The sequence below is a fragment of the Sarcophilus harrisii genome, chromosome 4 (assembly GCF_902635505.1).
Source record: "Sarcophilus harrisii chromosome 4, mSarHar1.11, whole genome shotgun sequence".
NCBI lineage: Eukaryota > Metazoa > Chordata > Mammalia > Dasyuromorphia > Dasyuridae > Sarcophilus > Sarcophilus harrisii.
The window spans coordinates 377,326,820-377,346,484 of record NC_045429.1 but is presented as its reverse complement, the minus strand read 5'-3'; the positions used below and the strand labels follow the sequence as shown (position 1 = coordinate 377,346,484).

The 19,665-nt window shown below is 33.3% G+C and overlaps 1 protein-coding gene and 1 long non-coding RNA gene across 6 annotated transcripts in view; one reads left to right on the top strand and one right to left on the bottom strand.

Annotated features, from left to right (window-relative positions):
• The window catches only part of LOC116423367, a 158,728-nt gene extending 139,989 nt beyond the window's left edge, over window positions 1–18,739 (top strand). For both annotated transcript variants that reach the window (XR_004233957.1, XR_004233956.1), the window contains 2 exons: window positions 17,909–18,054; window positions 18,480–18,739. This is a non-coding gene — a long non-coding RNA (uncharacterized LOC116423367). The remainder of the gene's footprint in view (window positions 1–17,908; window positions 18,055–18,479) is intronic.
• FMN2 (formin 2) overlaps window positions 1–19,665 on the bottom strand; it is a 426,622-nt gene that overhangs the window by 360,216 nt on the left and 46,741 nt on the right. For all 4 annotated transcript variants that reach the window (XM_031966950.1, XM_031966953.1, XM_031966951.1 and 1 more), the window contains exon 2: window positions 12,322–12,488. In XM_031966950.1, the coding sequence (XP_031822810.1) occupies window positions 12,322–12,488 (167 nt within the window). The remainder of the gene's footprint in view (window positions 1–12,321; window positions 12,489–19,665) is intronic.

Here is a 19,665-nt window from a genome sequence, read left to right as displayed (position 1 = left end):
CAGAAAGACAGGAAAATCCTGGGGAAATAAATGAAGAGTTGCTAGTAGGCCCAACTGGACCGCTGTAGTGATTGCCAAACAAAAAGTTTGATTGAGACACACAGCTATGGGAATGGCTTGTTGAAGATGTAGTCTTGTTTCGGGAAGAATCCGCAGCCTTCTCTATACCAAGAAGGAAGTAGGAACCTTTTTGTCAACCTGATGGGATCCTACTTGAATGTTCTTATAACTAGGATCAGCAGCAAAATTCACAGTATTTTCAGTTGATACAGTGCAGCCATTAGGATTATAATCAAGGCCATTCAAAGACATGGGGATTCCTTTCTCAGGTTTTAGGATAAAGTTCCAAGAAGAAGGAACATGGTTTTGAGAATGTAAGTCATATGTAGGTGAAAATGGGAATGGACTAGGAGAAGGTTTCTAGAAGGGAAGTGTGTGGGCTCTGTCAGAGAGTGTGTCTACTTCCTTGGAGACTCCATCATGTTTGGGGAGCAGCTTGGCTCTCTTGGCAGTTTGAGGAGAACTTGCAGGGGCAGACATGATAGTCTTAAGTGGTGACCTGTGTTGCTGCTCTTCAGGAGAGGAAAGGAATTCAGTGAAAAGAAGGAATGAGAAAGGAGAGAGGAAAGCAAGAGACAAAAACAGTTGAGAAAGGTAAACTGGAGGAGGCAAGAAAAGGGGAAGAAGGGGAAAAAGGAAGCGGAGAAAAAGAGGATTGGAAAAGGGGAAAGGGAGAAAGGGAAAGAAAGGGAAAGGGGAAAAAGAGAAAGGGAAAAATAGGGAAAGGGGGAAAGGGGAAAGGGAGAAAGAGAAAGGAGGAAGAGGAAAGTTGTGAAGTATGGAAAAAGAATACCTCTTAGTGTCACCAAAGGGATAGAACTAGAACACGGAACTCAGAACCAAAAGAAGATAAAATTCTATGCAGAAATCTCTCTCCCGCCTAAGTGCCAGATTTATTCCTAATACAGGACAGAAGACCGCAACCTCATCTCTGCCCCCCTTCTGGCCACAAATCCTTCAAGACTCCAGTCTCTAAACACACCTCAATTAAAAAAAAAAAAAATTAGTCAGTAAGCAGACTCCTTACTTCAGCTAACCAGCTTCCATCTGCTGACTCACCTTATCTTGAGGGATGCTTGCAAATTATTTTTCACCAGTTTGGGGGATACTTGCTCAAATTAGCACCTCTCATTCATAGCCAATGAAAACTTGGAACAGTTTTGTTTGTTTGTTTGGTTTTGGTTTTTGTTAGTTGGTTTTTTAACAATCACAGTTCGATTGCAAGGCTAAATTGAGAGAACAGACTAGCTGAATTCTATTTGAATCATTGTATACTGTTACATAGGTTCTTAGTCGTCAGTTATTATGCTTATTCATGTGGCCTCTGAATCATTTCCAGTGGTTTCTTCTTCTAGAGCAAGAAGCACATGTGAACTTGCAATTAGCTTTCCAGTTATTTTGTTTTCCTAGTCAATAGGTTGTTTTGTTTTGTTTTGCTTTATGTTTGACCTGTCCTGCTTTTCTAACATTTCATTGATGCTAAATGGAAGTCTGAAGTTTCTTGAGGAAGTGAGCATTAGGTGTTATTAATATCAACAAATAATCCTAATAAGTGGCTAAGACGATAACTATAAAAGTATCATCAAAATTGGAAACTGTATATCTTAAGTGTTTCCATCAGAAGTAGATCCAATGTATTAAAAAAAAAAAAAGGTCTTAATTGTCATGGCAACAACCTTGGTCCTTAAACTCTTTTTTGTACTATGCAAGCTTTTTATGAAATAATCTTTCTGTTCTTATAAATGTGTGTATAATTAACAAAAATATGTATAATGAATTATGTTTCATAGCACTTTCAGGCTTACAAAATACTTTGCCCAACCCAATTCTTCAAGATAGTAAATATCACCATCACCACCACCACCACCACCACTACCACCACCATCACCATCATCATCATCATCATCATCATCATCATCATCATCATTATCATTTCAGGAGGAAAGTAATGATCAGATAATTTTCCTGCACTCATATAACTAGCAAAGTGAATGAGTTGATGTATAACCTCATTTTTTAAGACTCCAAATACAGGGCTCTTTCAAACTATGCTGGGTGTATCACAAACAGACTATTTTCAACAATAGTGACTTTGAAGTGACTTAATGGAAAGGGAATTAAAGTGGATTTTTTCTGAAATTTTAAAATTATTTTAATCCCAGAATAATTAAGAAAAAATTAAGAATTTTGTGAAATAGTCATAAATTCTTAAAATGCAAAATAAAAAAATTATGATGGAAGACTCCTGAAAAACTCCTTTATCCAATTATGGTGCTATGACACATGAGCCATTATTTATATCTAAGATAGATCATGTAATTGTAAGTATTCTAGCCATGTAAAAATTTTATAGCAATCTATGAAAATTTATAGCTGATATTCTTGTTATATGTAAGATGTAACCTTTGTTATATTATATATATGTATATCTTTAACATATATAATAAAAATAATAATAAAGTTCAGAATATAAAGATCAGGTATTTTATTATATATTGTATATAGCATAAATAATAAGCAGTATGTAAAATGGATTATATATTATGCAATATTTACATCATATATAAAATTTAATGACCTATTACAGTGGTTCTCAAACTTTTGTTTTCAGTATCTTTATCCTGTTAAAAATTATTAAGGATCTCTCCCAAGTGTTTTTGTTTATCTAGGTTATATTTATAGATATTTACCATATTGGTAATAAAAACTATTTTTGAATTTGTAGACCCTCTAAAAGGGTCTCAGAGATGCCCAGGATTCTCTAGACCATACTTTGAGAACCATTGACCTATGTTATATATAAACAAAGAATATTAGGAATACTATTTCCTTTCCAATAACAGTTAATTTACAGATTGATTTTATTTTCTTATATATTGCATATGTAACATAATGTAAAAATATTCTATATTATATAAGGTTTATAACATAGATAACAAAAATGAGTTATACATATATGAAAGTATAAAATATCAACTATACTATTTCCTTTCCAATTACTGTATTTGTTTTTCTAGTTAACTTACTGGTAAGAAATTTAATAGTATGAAATTATTAGATTTCATTTACAAACAAAATGCTGTTAGCTAGGATTTTTCTTAACCCAGTTGCTAGTATTTGGAAATTACTTTTTAGAGTCAGAATTTGAAGTCACCAGCAGAGGGCACCACATAAAACTTGAATCTTTTTGTTAGACTAAAAGAAGGCTGACTGGTTATATTTGTCTTAAATTTGATACAAGATATAATATTTGCTGGATTTTAGCAGTGCCCTGTGAGTGTACTCCTTACTAATGTCCTTTTCCGTAACTTTTTTAGTTTAGTCTATTCCTAACTTCTGACACCAAGGAATGAAACAACACTGAGAGATACTAAATGGTAAATGCAAAAGACATTTTGCACAAAATACATCTATTATTAGAAACACAAAACTATAATGAACTAGTAAATGACTGACAAAATATTAATGAAGTACTTAGTATATCTCAAGTACTGTTCTAAGTACTAGATATACAAATTGTAAAGCAAAGTGGTTCTTTCTCTTAAGAAGCTCACAATTTAATTGTGGAAGTTATACATACAAAAAGTTTCTGAGCCGGGCATGTAGAGAGACCCCATGGTATTTAGGAAGCACTGGTAAGGCAGAAGTCAAAATTACATCAATGGCAATTTGTCCCATGTTATAGCTATATGAGGAAGATACTTCCCTTCCCCTTCACTTCTCAAGAGAGCAGATTAAGATTCTTAGTAAACACAACACTGGTAGATGAAACACTATCACAAATGTACACAGACATTGTACCAAGTATATAAATAATTAGATACTTAGCTATTTTATGCAATAGGAAGAGATATGCTATAGCCACATGCAAATTACCTTGTTTTATAGAATTTTATTCCAAATCCTATTTTCTATAACTTAAAGAGTTTTTTAATTAATATTTTTTTCTATTCAGTAAAAGATTTCAGAGAAATTCATTCCATCAGTGAAAGGGGAACAAGGAGGAAAAAAAATTGGTTTTTTTAAGTATATATATGAAGGGTAGTAAAATATTAAAGGAAAATATTTAAAATACATCTTAAAAGGTATAATATTTTAGATCTTCTTGAATGAAAAATAAAGGCATTTTGCATCTCATTTCCTTCTAATGAGACCACTGAGTGTGTTTAAGGAGGAAAGGGGAGGAGGGACTAACACTTCCCTGAATAGCATTTCTAGGCAATTCTGTTAACTGCCTGGAAACCAATTAAATCTTTCTCAGCTAAGCACTTCCTCAGTCACACACACACACACACACACACACACACACACACACACAAAAATGACCAAAGACTTAAGGAGCTATGTAGGAGGAAAAAAAATCCTTCATCTAAAATACCTCTCATCAGATAAGTTAGTGTATAACCCCTGAGAATTCCAAAAGCAGCAACATCTTTGAGAGGAAAAAAAAAAGCCAAGAGCATTTCTCTAACCTCCAGGTAGAAATTTTCTCAAAACACCAATCACCAGAGGACTTGCAATTCTCTATGGTTCTTCCTGAGGAATTTGTTATTTTGTCATAGGATAGTAAAAGGAGCATTTTTTTAAAAAAAAATTATTTTATTCCTCCTGCAACTTTTGGTTAATATTAACTTTACCTGACCAAAACTTGAAAATTCACTTAGATCCTTAAAGATTCCTTAGATAAGAAGTCAGAAGCAGATTTCAATTATCCCTGACTCCTTGATGACATATAAAACTTTCCTCTCAATCAGCCATTTTGTGAACTCTCTAAATGTAATTCAATGTGTAATCTGGTTTAATTTACCTATAGAGTTTATTTGATAAATTTTGTTTCCTTAAGAAATATATGAGATCCATTTATCTAAATGTATTCAATTTTTATGGCAGTAAAGGAAGTATGGGATTATGTATCTATCTTTTATATGGCCTAAGAGGAATGTACAAAATTTCAATAGATTAAAGGAATTATCCCTTTGTCACTCTGACAATTTATGAAAATACTAAAGGTGTTTAGGCTTTCTCTGAAGCCTGAACCTATATTTGAGCATAATAATAAAACTAGGTTTTTTACTTATATAATTTCTGCATTGTGGTAAATATATTTTGGCAGCAGAGAAGAGATATTTCTCCCCTAACAATGTGGAGTGAGGGGAAAATAATTAAAATGACTCAGTTATGTTACAACAAGCTCATAGTTTATCCTCAGTGTGATCAACCCTCATTTATAGTAATATTATGGCTGAGTAGAAAAGTATTCCAGAAATTAGAGTGTCTCAATGTTTTATCACATGCCCTATCTCTACTTCTCCAGATTGGATGAGACCAAATAGCAGTATCGGCTCCCTGCACAGATTAATGTGGAACTACGTTCCAGTTTTCTCCCACAAAGGAACCATGAGAAGATATTTTAGAACTTTTTAAAATTTCATGTCACAACTGATACATATTAACCTGGCACCTAGATTTTAAGAAAAGGACTATTGAAGCAATCTTTTTTTACTGTTTTAGGAAACTTTCTGCTGTATTACTTTTTTTTTCTTTTACTGTTCTGTCTCTGTCACTCTCTGTGACTCTATCTCTGTCTATTTTTATTTCTCTATATGTATCTCTCCCTTTTTACTAGTGGTAACCTCTTATCAAATCTTGAGTAATATACATACTCAAAATTTATTCTATTATGAAACTAACGGTGCAAAGATTACAGGTAAAGAAAGTTCTATTTGCCTTTAATTACTGTTCAACTGATTTGATTTCAACCATTTTGAAGAGAAGAAACTTTTCTTATCTGAAATGGAACAATCAGGCTAACTTTAAAATAAGATGTCAGTTAAGGAGCAAGAATTTTTACACACCAATTGTGTGGTCTGCTAGGTACTGGGAAAACAAAGACAAGAATGAAATACTCTTCCCTCAAGGGTTTTATATTCTTTTTCACAGCTTATGTTACTGCCCTTATCAAGATACATTTATTTATAAATCTGATCTAAGTCCAATAAATTCCTTTTAAAAAAGTCACAGGCCTCTCCCTTTTCCTCTTATAAAATACCCCTTTTCCTTCTCTTTATTTTCTCATAAAAAACATTTCAAAGTGCAATCAATGACCTTTCTCCAAAAAATGCAAGTTTTGAAAAAAGGAAAAAGATGTAGCCACAAAGAAGTGTATTGTTCTGCTCTTGAGACACACTATATATACCATAGATATACAATTTAGAATTATAGATTAAAGTAGACATATAAAAAATACAGTTTCACAGGAGAAATTCATTAATGTTGCTCTTTTATCATCTCTTACCTGAATTATTTAAGTTGTACAGATAATAAAAGATCACTATGTTTTCTCTCCGTTTTCAAAGGAAAAAAAAATTGAAGCTTCAGGGTAGTTACTATTTTTTTTTAACCACATAAAGGACATTTTTGATACCTGGCTCAAAAAGCACCAGTAAATCAACTTAAGACATTTAGGTGGAGTATGATGAGGGGCGCTAGTAAAAAGATACTCTAGGAAAATAGATTCAATAAGGGAAAGATCCTGAAATTCTGAAATATTGGAGGGAGAATGATTTTGAAGGGATCTATCATCAGGAAAATGGGAGCTGAATAGACTTGGATTAGGAATGGGAGTTTGAAAAGCCTCCAATGTTAACTAATTGTACTTGTTAACTAGGTGCTAAAATGGAGGTTCTTAGCCTTTTGTGTCATGGATTCCTTCAAAAGTGTGTTGAAGCCTACAAGTCCTTTATTGGAATGTTTTTAAATGTTTAAAAATAAAATAGTATTACAAGGGAAATCAATTATATTGAAATACAGAAGTAAAATTTTAAAAGAATGCTCAAGGATCTCAGGTTAAGAAACAGCTACAGAGTATAACAGAAAGAATAATGTGTAATAAGGCTAGAAAGAAAATTGGAGTCAGGTTTTGAAGAGCTTTGAATAATCAACAGAGTTTATATTTGTTCCATAGGGGATGAAGAGCTCTTGAATTTTATTGAGTAAGTGAATTAAATGATCTGTCTTGATGTTTTTAGAAAAAAAATAACTTTGGCATCTTGTGGAGGATGAATTGGAATGGAGGAAGATATTAATTAGGAAGCTATTAAAATATCCCAGTTAAGAGGTAATGAGGTCTTGAACTAGTATAGGTTGTATGAGTGGAGAGAAAGAGATGAATGCAAGAGGTATTGTGGAAAGAAATTCAAAGAATTGATACTTAATTAAAATGTGGAATAAGGCCAAAAGAGGTTTGCATTAAGGGGACAGGTAATGAATTTAAATTGAGACATGTTTAATTTGAAATGTTTACAGGATATCCAGTATGATATTCCAAAAGGCAGTTTTTGGGTACAGGACTATATCACAGAGTTTAGAACTGAATATATAGATCTGTGAGCTATTTGAATAGATGATAATTAAGTGTGGAGAGAGATGATGACATAATGATTGTTTTGGTCTATCTAAAGTTGGGAGTGCAAATGATTACCCAGCAAGGGAAGCTGACAAGTAAGGGCCAAAGGAATATGAGGAAAATTAAGGGAGTATAATTTCATAAAACTCCAGAAAGGAGAGACTATCTGGGAGTAAAAATCCGTGAATCATGTCAAATGCTGAAGAAGTCAAGAGAGATGAGGACTGAGAAAAGACCACCAGATTTGCTAATTAAGAGATCATTGATAACTTTGGAGACAGCAATTTCACTTGAATGATGAGAATGAAAATTAGTTTGCAAATGGTCAAAGAGTGAGTGAGAAGACAAAGGTAGGTAACAGATATAGGTAGCTTTATCTTTATTTTCGTATGAATTTAACTCAAAATGAGAAGAGATCTTAAAGTGAGAAGGCATGTTGAAGTCTAGTGGGATTTTTTTCAAGGTTGGGGGTCTATTTGTAGCATCAGGGAAGGAACCAAAGCTAGAGATTAAACTTTAGAAAGATCCTTCTTGATCCCTGTTGTGCAACATTTATCAGTATTAACCACTTTTCTCCTAGATACTCTCTCCTATGGGACTTTTTGTGATGCTGCTGCTCTTGGTTCTTTTCCATATATATGTAAGCTCTTAGAACAATGCCTGACTTAAAGTCGGTACTATATCAATGTTTATTTCATTTTCCTTCTCCTTTTGCATGATTACTAGCTGTCTTGTGTTGTTTAATAATGTGTGTGTACCTGAAATCTCTGTCCCAAACCTTTTTTCTATTCTTGCTCTTATTCAGTGAATTTATTGTGAAGTCTGGGATAGCTCTCTGGAGGCCTCAGGATCAGCCAGAGTCAGGATAAGCAAAAGTCCTTGGTCTTTAGAGGGAGAAGTGAAAGGGATGGACAAAACTGCCAGGAGTTTTGCCAAGGATCCCTCCTTGAGTCTAGAGTCCAGAATCTCCACAGTTTTCTCCTCCTTGTCCTGCAGCCAAGTGAAGTTCTCTTGCCTCTTTCATTCTACCCCCCTAATCCTTCCCTACAATTCTCTTAACCCCAAACATAGAGCTAGTATTAACTGAGAGAAGAGAAATTCTAAACATTTGCTAATAGAGTTACTGTCCAATAGGTAATTAGCCTTAAGTGCTCTGTGGTCTGATTCAAGTACACCTTTTCAGAGTTTCATCCCTTTACACTCATCACCTTCTATGTGTTTAATTATCACCTCTTACAGATGATTCCCATATTAATGTATCTAGTCTTAGTAGTTTCTGGTGATCCTGTGTTCTTCATTGATAACAGCCTATTTGACATGTCAAATTTGATATCTTGTAAGCATCTCAAACTCGACAGATTCAAAACAACTCTATGTCTCCTTTCCCATAAATAACTATATCACTTCTCTGCTTAATAGATAAATCAGTCCTCTGTGGTTCTCTATTACCTCAGGATCAAATATAGACCACTTTGATATTGAAGCAACCTAAATGCATTCTTTGTTTTAAGGCTTATTACACATTATTACTTGATTTCTTGAACCCTATGAACTACAGCCAAGTCACACTGTCTTTTTCTTGATGTGAAACCTAGAAGAATCTATTTCCGTTTTCCATACCTTTGTACTTCCTGCATGCCCTCCCACTCCTAACCTCCTTAACACACCCACCCTGTGTCTCAAGTGAACTCCTCACCTCTGCCTCTGAGAACTGGAACTTCTACATGAAACTTTCTTGATTTCCTAATGTTTTCCCCTATTCAAAAATCACCTCACAATTTTTTTTTTTTGTGCGTGTGTGTGTGTTTTGTTTTGTTTTGTTTTGTTTTTGCTGTGGCAATTGGGGTTAAGTGACTTGAATCAGGGTCACACAACTAGGAAGTGTTAAGTGTCTGAGGTCAAATTTGAACTCAGGTCCTCCTGACTTCAGGGCTGATGCTCTAACCACTGCAACCTAGCTGTCCCTCAACAAATATCTTTGAAATAATTTATGAGTAGCAAATTTAGTGGCTTTCAGAAAATTAAATCGTCTCTATTGGCTGAAAGGTTACTTCTCTCCAGATATCATAGGCATCAAATTAATTTTTTCCTGTTCCTGAAATGAGTTGTGATCAATGAAGAAGTATTTTTATGCCCTTACTAAGTCCTAGGAAGATTCTTAGCAATTACTTCTTTATAATTTCAAAAATTAATAAAACATTTTAATTGGTAGAGAAGAAAAGGATATTTCTTATATTTGTGCTTACAGGTCATAAACAGAAATGGAAGTCTCTCATTCCAGTAAGTAAACTAAATACCTAAGCTATGCCAAATAGCCAGAACTGAGAAATCATAAGGCAAATGTTTGGATTTTCCAAATGATTATTTGGAAAAATTTTGATTTTTATAATTTTGAGAAGATTTAGGAGAAGCAAAAGAGACAAGATATTAACATTGCTATGGAAGAATACCAAGGAAAGAAAAGAGCTACAGACATTAGACATTTTCATCATAAGTGAAAATGTGACTGCCTCTCATATATATATAGTGGTTTGATGGCCTCCCAATAGCTATTTGTTAATATGGATAAAACTTTCTATTTCCATTGGCAACAGCCTTATTCTATACTGATCCCCCATTAACATCTCAGATCCTCTGAATTTATACTGATTCTAATATTTCCTTAAACAAAGTACAAACTTTTTGACTGACCCATTTAAAAAACTATTAATAGTCAAAGTTCTACAAAGGTCTATTAAAACTTTGCTTTATTTTTTTGAGCCTTCTCATTTTCAAATTTTCCCTTTCACTTGATGTTTTTGTTTGTTTGTTTTCAGGAAAGGTGGGGAAAAGAACAGGGGTTTCTTTTCTCAAATGCTGGAAAAAAATAGAAAACTGATTCCCTATTTGAAAACTAATTCCTGTTGGAATGGCATTTTTTTTATAGAACTGTACTCTAACATCATCAACAGAATAAAAGAAGCTGATCTCTCCAAATTGACACTTCCAAGTATTTGTGATTTAGGGTTACAATGCAGTTACAATGCAGATTGGCAACCTTTCTATCACTTAGTAGATAGGGAGCTTCTATGCCTGAAAGGTTCATCACTGTAATGAACATGGTGATGAGCTTCTTCCAATTGAGCAAATGTGGCCCAAAGACAAAAATACTGAATCAGTATGTGGCTGGATGTAGGGGTGTGTGTGTGTGTGTGTGTGTGTGTGTGTTTGTGTAGTGGGGACTGGAGGGACGCTGTTTCCTCCAGCAAATAAAAAGAAGAAATAGATGTGAGACTGTTACTACTGTTTTGGTTACCTCCTCTCTCTTTCCCTCTCAGACCCTGTTTCTTCATGTTTTTGCTTCTGAGCTTCAGGGAAAAGAGTATAAATTGCCTTGGGAAAAGACTCAAGCAAAGGCAGGTGCTGAACATATAAACAACAGCTTTCTGCAGTTGTGTTTATCAGAAGTCTCTCCTGACTTGTGAAGATCCTATTTCTTTTGGTGATTGGCTTTAAAAGCTTCAAAACTCTGAGGGAGAGGAAATAAACACTGCCTTCACCCTGCTTATTATGCTCCTCAAGTTCCGTCTCCCGGATGACTCACACTTCTGTCAGAGGAGACAGAGGGGAAAGACTCAGATTTATCCAACTGCTCCTATAGGAGTGGGGAACTATTTTTATGGTACTGAACAAACCCAGCCAGCAGTGGTCAGCTGACATATCCATGTAAAAAAAGTACACAAGCTTTGAAGAGACACAAAAGAATTGCCTTGAGAAGAAGGCTTTACTAGTACTGAACATCCTAGGGAAAATTCTCTCAGAAGGAATGAAGCCAGAAGGTGACAAAATAGCCTGTTCAGTCACTGACCCATTTTAGTGCAAATTTTGAATAGAAGTTGAGCAAAAACAAGGATTTCACTGGTTCACAGAAGGAAAGGGAAAAAAAGAAACAAAAACATCTCCTTTTATTCCATAACACTTCTCCCTCCAAGGGCTATAGATTTCTTTCTAAAACTTATCACTTAAAGAACATACCCATCTTGGAGAGATGATGCCCAGATTAGTGGATCAAACCATCTTGGAACCAAGTATGAAAGTAATGGCATGACTTTGCCCTTGTTAGCACTGACCTTTATCCAGCTGAATCAATCATGTACTAATCCTTTACTGACAATAATTCCTACACATTTATTCACAAATGTGATTCTATTGCAAACAATGCCCCACAGAAACCACATACCTCTAAGAAAGATGGGTGATATTTTTGCTTTAAAGTAATCCGGTTGTGTTGATGTTCTTAAAAATGATGACTATATCTTTTGAATTGCCTTCCTGGGGCATTAACTGTCTTGATTAGCAATGGGTAGGGAACAAACAATGAAACATCTTCATGTGATTATTTAAATACATAGATGAGTTATGAAATGTATTGATGTAGTATCCAAGGTTTCATGGAAACCTGGGCCCATTGGGAACAAGTCTCACCCTGTGGAATAGCATCAGCTGAATCATAGGAAGGATATTATATGCTATTATGCACCTGGAAGAACGTGTACACAAGTACCTGCACAGCCAGGAAAGATTACTTATCCAGACAATACACTTATCAGTGTTTGAGATGTAGATTAGAAAATGCTCAATATAACTGTCTGCTAAGCAAAGGAAGTTTGGCAGATTAAAGGCAGCCATAAAGGGGGAAAATGTGAAAACCTGGAATATACTGAGTTCATTTGAGAAAACCTACCAAGAGCCAATGGGGAAAGGCAGCATGTATGATGTTCTGTTTCAAAATATATAGGGTGATTAGAGAATATTACAGATCAAAGATACCATTCCTGCAGCCTGGAATACAAACATGGATATATTCCATGACTTACATCAAATGGAGCTGAGCTTTGCTGTGCACTCTGGTTACATTGCTCCCTGAAGCAGTCGCTGAAAGGAAGTAGAAGACCCATCGCAATAATCCGAGAACAAAATTTCTCCGCTTCTTCTGGTGGTGCATTCTCTTGCTGGCTAAACAGCTTTTCCAACAGAGTACGCCCTGTCAAGATTATGAAATATAGTAATTAGGAGAGGGCTCACTGATAACTTTTTTTCAGAACATCCCCAATAGAGAAGCACTAAAAATAATCACCAGGAGCAACAAGGTTTCTAAGATTACCCTATGAGGTGGCTGGCTATAATAATTGGACTGAAAATGAAACTCCTTAGCAATTTTGTGGCCTGGGGGAAAAGAGATCACAAAGTTTGCTGATACAATTAATCACTTGAACTAGAAGATGTTAAACCAGAAAAGTTATGGATTTGAGATGTTTCCACCTTCAAAAGGGGTAGGCGGAAGGAACTGAGTGAGGGAGTATAGATGATGTCTTTACTTGTTTACTTTGGAAAAATTCAAAGAAAGGTATTCACAACAGAAGTGGGACATTAGGAAGAACCCTAATCATCTGTGATTTAAGAAATCAGGGTGCTCAGCCCCAGTGTAGCAAACTCAGTCACCAAAAAATAAATAAATAAATATGACGGAAGAAGTAGCTGTTTCTTTTTATGAAGATATGAATATAAATTAATATACAATGAATATAAAATTTATAAATATAAAACCATCATTATGCCTTCAATATGTCAAGCATAGGGCTTATAGATTTAGAACTTGAAGGGACCTAAAGAGTCACTTAATCCAACCCTTTCATTTGACAAAAGAGGAAAATCGGGCTCAAAGGATTGAATGAGTTGCCCCAGTCACATATATAGTAAATTGCAAAGACACAATTTAAATACAACGCCCCTAATTGCAAATCCAGTTCTTTTCCACTGCACCATAGTTGAAGTTCTCAATAAGTTTTGGAGAAAAATGGGAAAATTTTTCAGAAAACTCATCTTACTTGACAAATCTTGGGGAGAATCGATTATACAGGAGATTGTGTTAATTGTGTAACAAATGTGCATGTATTATGGAATCATTGCATTCATTAAAAAGCAATCACAAAGCTTGGGTTACAACCTTTTTGTAATGAAGAGACCATAAGTGATAGATCAGGCCAGCTATTATAGAAAATTATCCAGAGAGTTGTTGAAGAGTAGCAGGAAAAAGCTTCAGGAAGATATAGAAAAGAATGTTTAGGGTTCTCTGGGTGAAATTCAGTGCAATATACAGTGTTAAATTAATTTTCATTAATACTGATTATATGCTCACAAATTATATTTACAAAATACTGAACAATCTAAATACTTGCCTAATTTTGGTTTTCTGCATCTCTTTCTTCACATTCTTTACATAAAAAGCTGTTACTCCTCTACTCAAAACTTCAATGATTCTCTATTACTAAGTGAAATATAATGTCCTTATTATCTTGCCATTCCAACCATCAATAACCTCCTGTTTTGGACTTTGATCACAATACTTCCCTTCCATACTTTATATTCCAGTCAGACTTAACTACTAATCATTTCCCATTTTCATTCTTTCTTCTGTACTCACTGTGGCTTTTTTTTTTCCTTTTTCTTATTTTACTTTAAATTTTTTGTTTCAATTTGAAATTTGTTCTCACTTCTTCCCTCCCCAATATTGAGAAGTCAAGACACACAATATTTATTATACATATGAAATCATGCAAAGCATTCCCACATTAGATACGTTATGAAAAAAAAGAAAAGAAAACTTCAGTTTTCACTTAGGCTGATTAATTCTCTTTCTGTAGGTAGATAAAATATTTTTTATCATGAGTCTTTTGGAACTGACTTGAATAATTTTCTTTATCAGAGTAGCTAAGTCTTTCATAAATTTATTATCATTACACGTTATTGTTATTGTGTTCAATATTCTAGTTCTGCTCATTTCACTTTGCATCAATTCATCTAAGTCTTCCCAGATTTTCCTGAAATATTTAACATCTTAGAGCACAATAGTATTCCATCACAATCATGTAACACAACTTGTTCAGCCAAACATTTTATTACATTGTCTCAGTCTTCCCTGAGTATTGAAAATTTCTCCAATTGTTTAAATCTTTGTTTAAAGAATGTTTTTTTAAACTGTGTTCATGCAGCTCCTGTGAGAGTTTTGATAAATAGACTCACAAATATTTTATATTATCTGTCTTTATATTAAATATAATTTCTCTTTCTATTTTTGAAACTGGACTTTCTTGTATAGAAATATTGATGGTATTTGTGGATTCATTTTATATCTTGAAACTTTGCTCAAATTATTAATTGTTTTAACTTTTCATTTCATTCTCTAGGGTTCTTTAACTACACTATTGTGTCATCTGCAAAAAAAAAAGATTTTTTTTTGTTTCTTCTTTACTTATTTTTATTTCTTCAATTTGTTTGTCTGGTCTTGTTCCTATAGCTAGAATTTCTGATATTGTATTGAATAATAGCAGTGATAAGGGACGCCCTCACTTCTGGTTTAGTTGCTTTGTTCTTAGTTTTAGATAGGTAGCATTTATAATTTTAAGAAAAGTTCCATTTATTCTTATGCTCTAATGTTTTTAGGAATGGGCATTATTTGTCAAAAGTTTTTTCAACATCTGTTGATATAATCACATGTTTTGTTGTTTTTATTATTGATATTGATATTGTGCTCATATAGCTTTCCTAATATTGGACCAGTTCTGAGTTTCTGGTATAAATCCAGCCTTTTCATAATGTGTGATCTTTGTGACATACTGCTGTAATCTACTCACTAGTATTTTATTTAAAACCCCCACTGGTTTTCTACTCACACCCTTTCCTGTATCTGGAATGGATTTCATGTCCAATTATTGAAATTCCTCCCTTCCTTCAAGACAATAGGAGATAGTACACACAAAGATTTTTTTTTCACACATAATGCTTTACCCTCTTATTATAATTGTACTGACTTTATTCATCAATTATCTTTTCAATTTCATGAAAGTGAAACTATTTCTTCTTTTATTATTGCTTTTGTTTCTTGCTTGGTTGAGAATGTTCCCCCTATGAATAGCTATAAAAGATTTCCAATCTCATTCTCTTTTCATTATCTTTTATAGTGTGATATTTTATTCTGGAAGTATAAATATTTTGAAATTATTGTAGTATATGGTGTAAGACAATGATCTTAAACTCAAGTAGAAATGAAGTCCATTAATCTGTACATAAGGATTCCTGCAGGCAACATATTTATTTGGTTGCAAAAGGTGTTGTTACCTAAGTTTTATCGTATTTTCATTTATTTTATTAATATGTTTCAAATGTTAGTTCAAACTTATAGATGTAATATATTAAATACAAAATGTGGTTGATACTTTAGCTGATTTGTGATTAGTTCCTTTTTATCCTCATTTTAAATATAACAATGCAATGTATATGGATATATTTGGAAATTATACAAAAATAAAACAATAAAACTTTCTTAAACAAAAGTAAATGCTATAGCAGACTAATCTAGATTTTAGCAAAATATTTAATAAAGTTCCTATATTTGTGGGAAAAAACCATGCAGACATGAAGAAAGATGACAATGTAATTAGATAGATTTAGACTAGATGAATACCCAGACAAAAAGAATAATGATTGCAGCATTTTATATATATATATATATATATATATATATATATCACTTCATTCAGAATTATCTAATGGATTTCCCAGAGATTTGTTATTTGTCCTATGATGATAAGCTTTATTTTGGTAAAAATTATAGATCTAATGTTGGAAATGGTCTCATGCTATGTAATCCAATCTCTTCATTTTAAAGATAAGGAAATCAAAATCAAAAAAAAAAAAAGTTAAAACGACTTGCCCAATTGATACTGGTAGTAAGCATTAAGGATTTGAATAAAGGTATAAATGTCTTGTTTATAAAATCAGCAGAAACAAAACTAGAAGTGACAACTAGCAAATTGGATGGCAGGAAAGTTTCAGGAAGATGTTCAAATTGAGCTGAATTAAATGTAAAGTTTTATATATGGCTTCAAAAACTTTTGAGCATGCCCAGTTTGCCTAATATTGAACCTGCTATATCACCTTGTTACATGATTGGAGGTAACCTCCTTTTATTTATTGCTTGCTTTTGTCTTTAAGTTGTTGAGAGTTAATCTCTAGCTCTTTTGCTTTTTTTTTTTTAAAACGCATTGGGAATATTGTCACTACCTGCTATGTGCAACATGAATTCTATTTCTCTTGCTTATTTGTCTTCTACTCGGACTCTGAGAAAAGGGACTGGGAGGTGTTCATTTCTATTCTATTTTATAGTTTCAGATGCTGAAGAAAACCCCCAAGGATCTGTTATTTTTAAGTCATGGCAACATTTGATCTAGGATTTGATCTAGGATCAAGATCTTTTAGACAACTGGGCCAATAAAACCCATCATACCTGAAATTGGAACCAGAGGTTAGATTTTGGACTTGGAACCAAACTCTGCACTACAGAAATAGATCAAGGATATAGGAATTGAGTTAGATATTAATCCACATCTTTTTTTCTCTCAAGAGGATGAGGTGGTCTTAGCTGGGGCTAGAGGAAAGTGTTGGAGGGGACTTATATCTCCCATGTGTTGGGAACAGTAAGTTTGTTTATTTGTGATTATATCATTGAGTAAAAATTACTTTGAATAGGCTTAATGATTTACATGCAAGATGGGAAGAATATGACTAGACAACAATTTGAAAAAAATATTAATACGACAATCTTTAGATATATAACATTTCAGAATAAGGAGGTGATGATGCTGCTCTAATTGGTCAGAATCCATTTGGAACATTACATTTTCTCTGGTAATCACTTTTTAGGAAAGTCAAAGAACAGCTGGAGAATATCCACAAATGAACAGTTAGGATGTTTAACAAACTTGAGATTATATCATATAATCTGATGGTCAATTGAAGGAATTGAAAATATTCAGTCTGTATTAAATAAACTTATCTATCAAGATTAGCAATAGACAAACTGAATCTTTTCAGAAGACCAAGCTAGCTAATTATGATATCTCATTCTTCTCCCAAGTATCTATCACCCAAACTAAATCATATAACACTCCTCAATTTGTAATTTACTGTCTGTATCTATGATTGTCATTTGTTTAATAACTATTTTAGTTGAGAAGAACTAAAATGACTGAAATTAACTATTATCCTCCTGGTCTCAGTGATACTGTTACATTTAACTAGAGACCAGAGAAAATGGCTTCTTCTACAAACCCTTAAAAGAGCATCATATCCTTGTACTGGAAATATTGGATGAAACAAATAGCTATCATCATCTCAAAACCTCTCTTAAAGAAAGGAGAGATAAGAAATGATTGCTGTGTAAGACTATTTTCTACTTTCCACAAATTATAATTCTCCCTGAGACATCAGGTGGGTTAGCATGCATCGAGCTATCTAAATAGATCCCTGAATCATTTGTTGTTTTGATCCCTTGTGGTTCAGTTGAACCTTTATAATTAAATACCAAGTCTAGTTCTTATTTCAATTTCCTATTGATACTTTCAGTGTGAGATCCTTGAAACATGAACAAAAAGCGGGCATATTTTTAGAAGAACTGCATCATATCAATTTTGAAGTTCAACTATAAATAAAACCAGAAGAAAGAAGTTGCAAGTCTCTGGAGAAATGATTTGTATATAGTCTGTGGAAAGGTAAAAAAAGAAATTCATAATGTGGGTTTTATTATATATCTAGAGGCAACAAAAAAATGGGATAATTGGACAGCATGTCTTACAATATAAATGATAAGTATGTGTGAAAAGACTACCATGGGAATTTTATAGCTTATTCACTAATACTAATGAGTTTTTATTTTATATCCATTTGTTTTCTATATACATGCCTCTCATAATCCCTTATAAGATAATAAAAGAGATGGGGAAAAGTTAAGCAAAACAGTTCACCCAATTTGATAGCACATGTAATGTCTCATACCCAGTGCCGCTACTTCTGCAAAAATGGAAATGACATGAATTTTCTGTTTCTCAAAAACCAACCATGATCATTAAAATTTCAGAGAAGTTCTTTTTTTCTTTTTTTGTGTTCTTTCTATATGTTATTATAATGTCCTGGATAGTTCTTTGGAGATTCTCGGAACCAGCCTTGGTCTTAGTGGAAGAGTGAAGTAGGCAGGAGAGCCACCAGGAGGATGGTCAAAGATGGAATGTCTCTATTTCCAGTCAGCTCAGCACCTCAGTATGATTACATTTTTAGAGTACACTAAGTATGTGTGAACTAGAGAACCATTATCTATCAGTCACAGTGAGTAAACACCCTGCTGAAAGTATCCTTGTTTTAAATGTACTTTTCCAGAGTTCCAGCCCTCTGCATGTTATCATTATTACTATTTTCCTAGTTCTGCTTTTTTCACTCTGCATCAATTCAGGTCATCTAAATTTTTTTCATGTATTTCTATAATTTTCATTTTAATCATTTCTTTTAAAGTATTCCCATTACAATTCATTATGTTTTTTTTTACAAATTGTATAGCTATTCTATATCAGCAGATATCTATATGTTTTCAGTTCTTTGTTACTACAAAAGGACTCCAATAATTATTTTGTTTTATATGGATACTATGCCCATTTATAACAATTTTCTGTGTCTAAGTAAAACTCCTAGGGGTTTGTTTTTCATTTTGTAGAGGCATATATCTCAATTCTATGTAAAGAAACATACCCATTCCTATCAAAACTATTGAAAAATAGAATGAGCTTTACTTTTAAATGAAACAATGATAACTGGAGACCTTTAAGCAGATGGATTATTGTTTATTAGAGATGTTCTTGATAAAACCTTTGTTCATGAATGGATTAGAACCAGATAGTATTTCAACTCACATTCCAATTCTTTCCCTTTGAAGTCTGATTTCTTTATATTTCAACCAAATAAGACATACTGTTCTCCCTAAAGCACCTATATTTTTCACTCTATGTTTTTGTTGACATAGTTCCCATTGTCATGAATACTTTATTCAATCTTCTAGCAACTACTGTTTGATATCTATACTTTCTTTTTAAAAAACCTATACCAAATGCTATCTCCTCTATGAGATAATCTTTCACTACTCTAAACTCTATATCATGCCTTTTGTTATATTTGTGTATGTCTCTCCATGTCCTCATTAGACTAAAAATTTTATGGGCACAGAAATTATATCTTTTTTTTCTTTCTATCATTTAAAAATGGTTAAAAACTCATTTGTGCTTTATCCATTGTAGCTGCTCAATAAAATGCTGAATGAAATACATGAATTAGTTCTT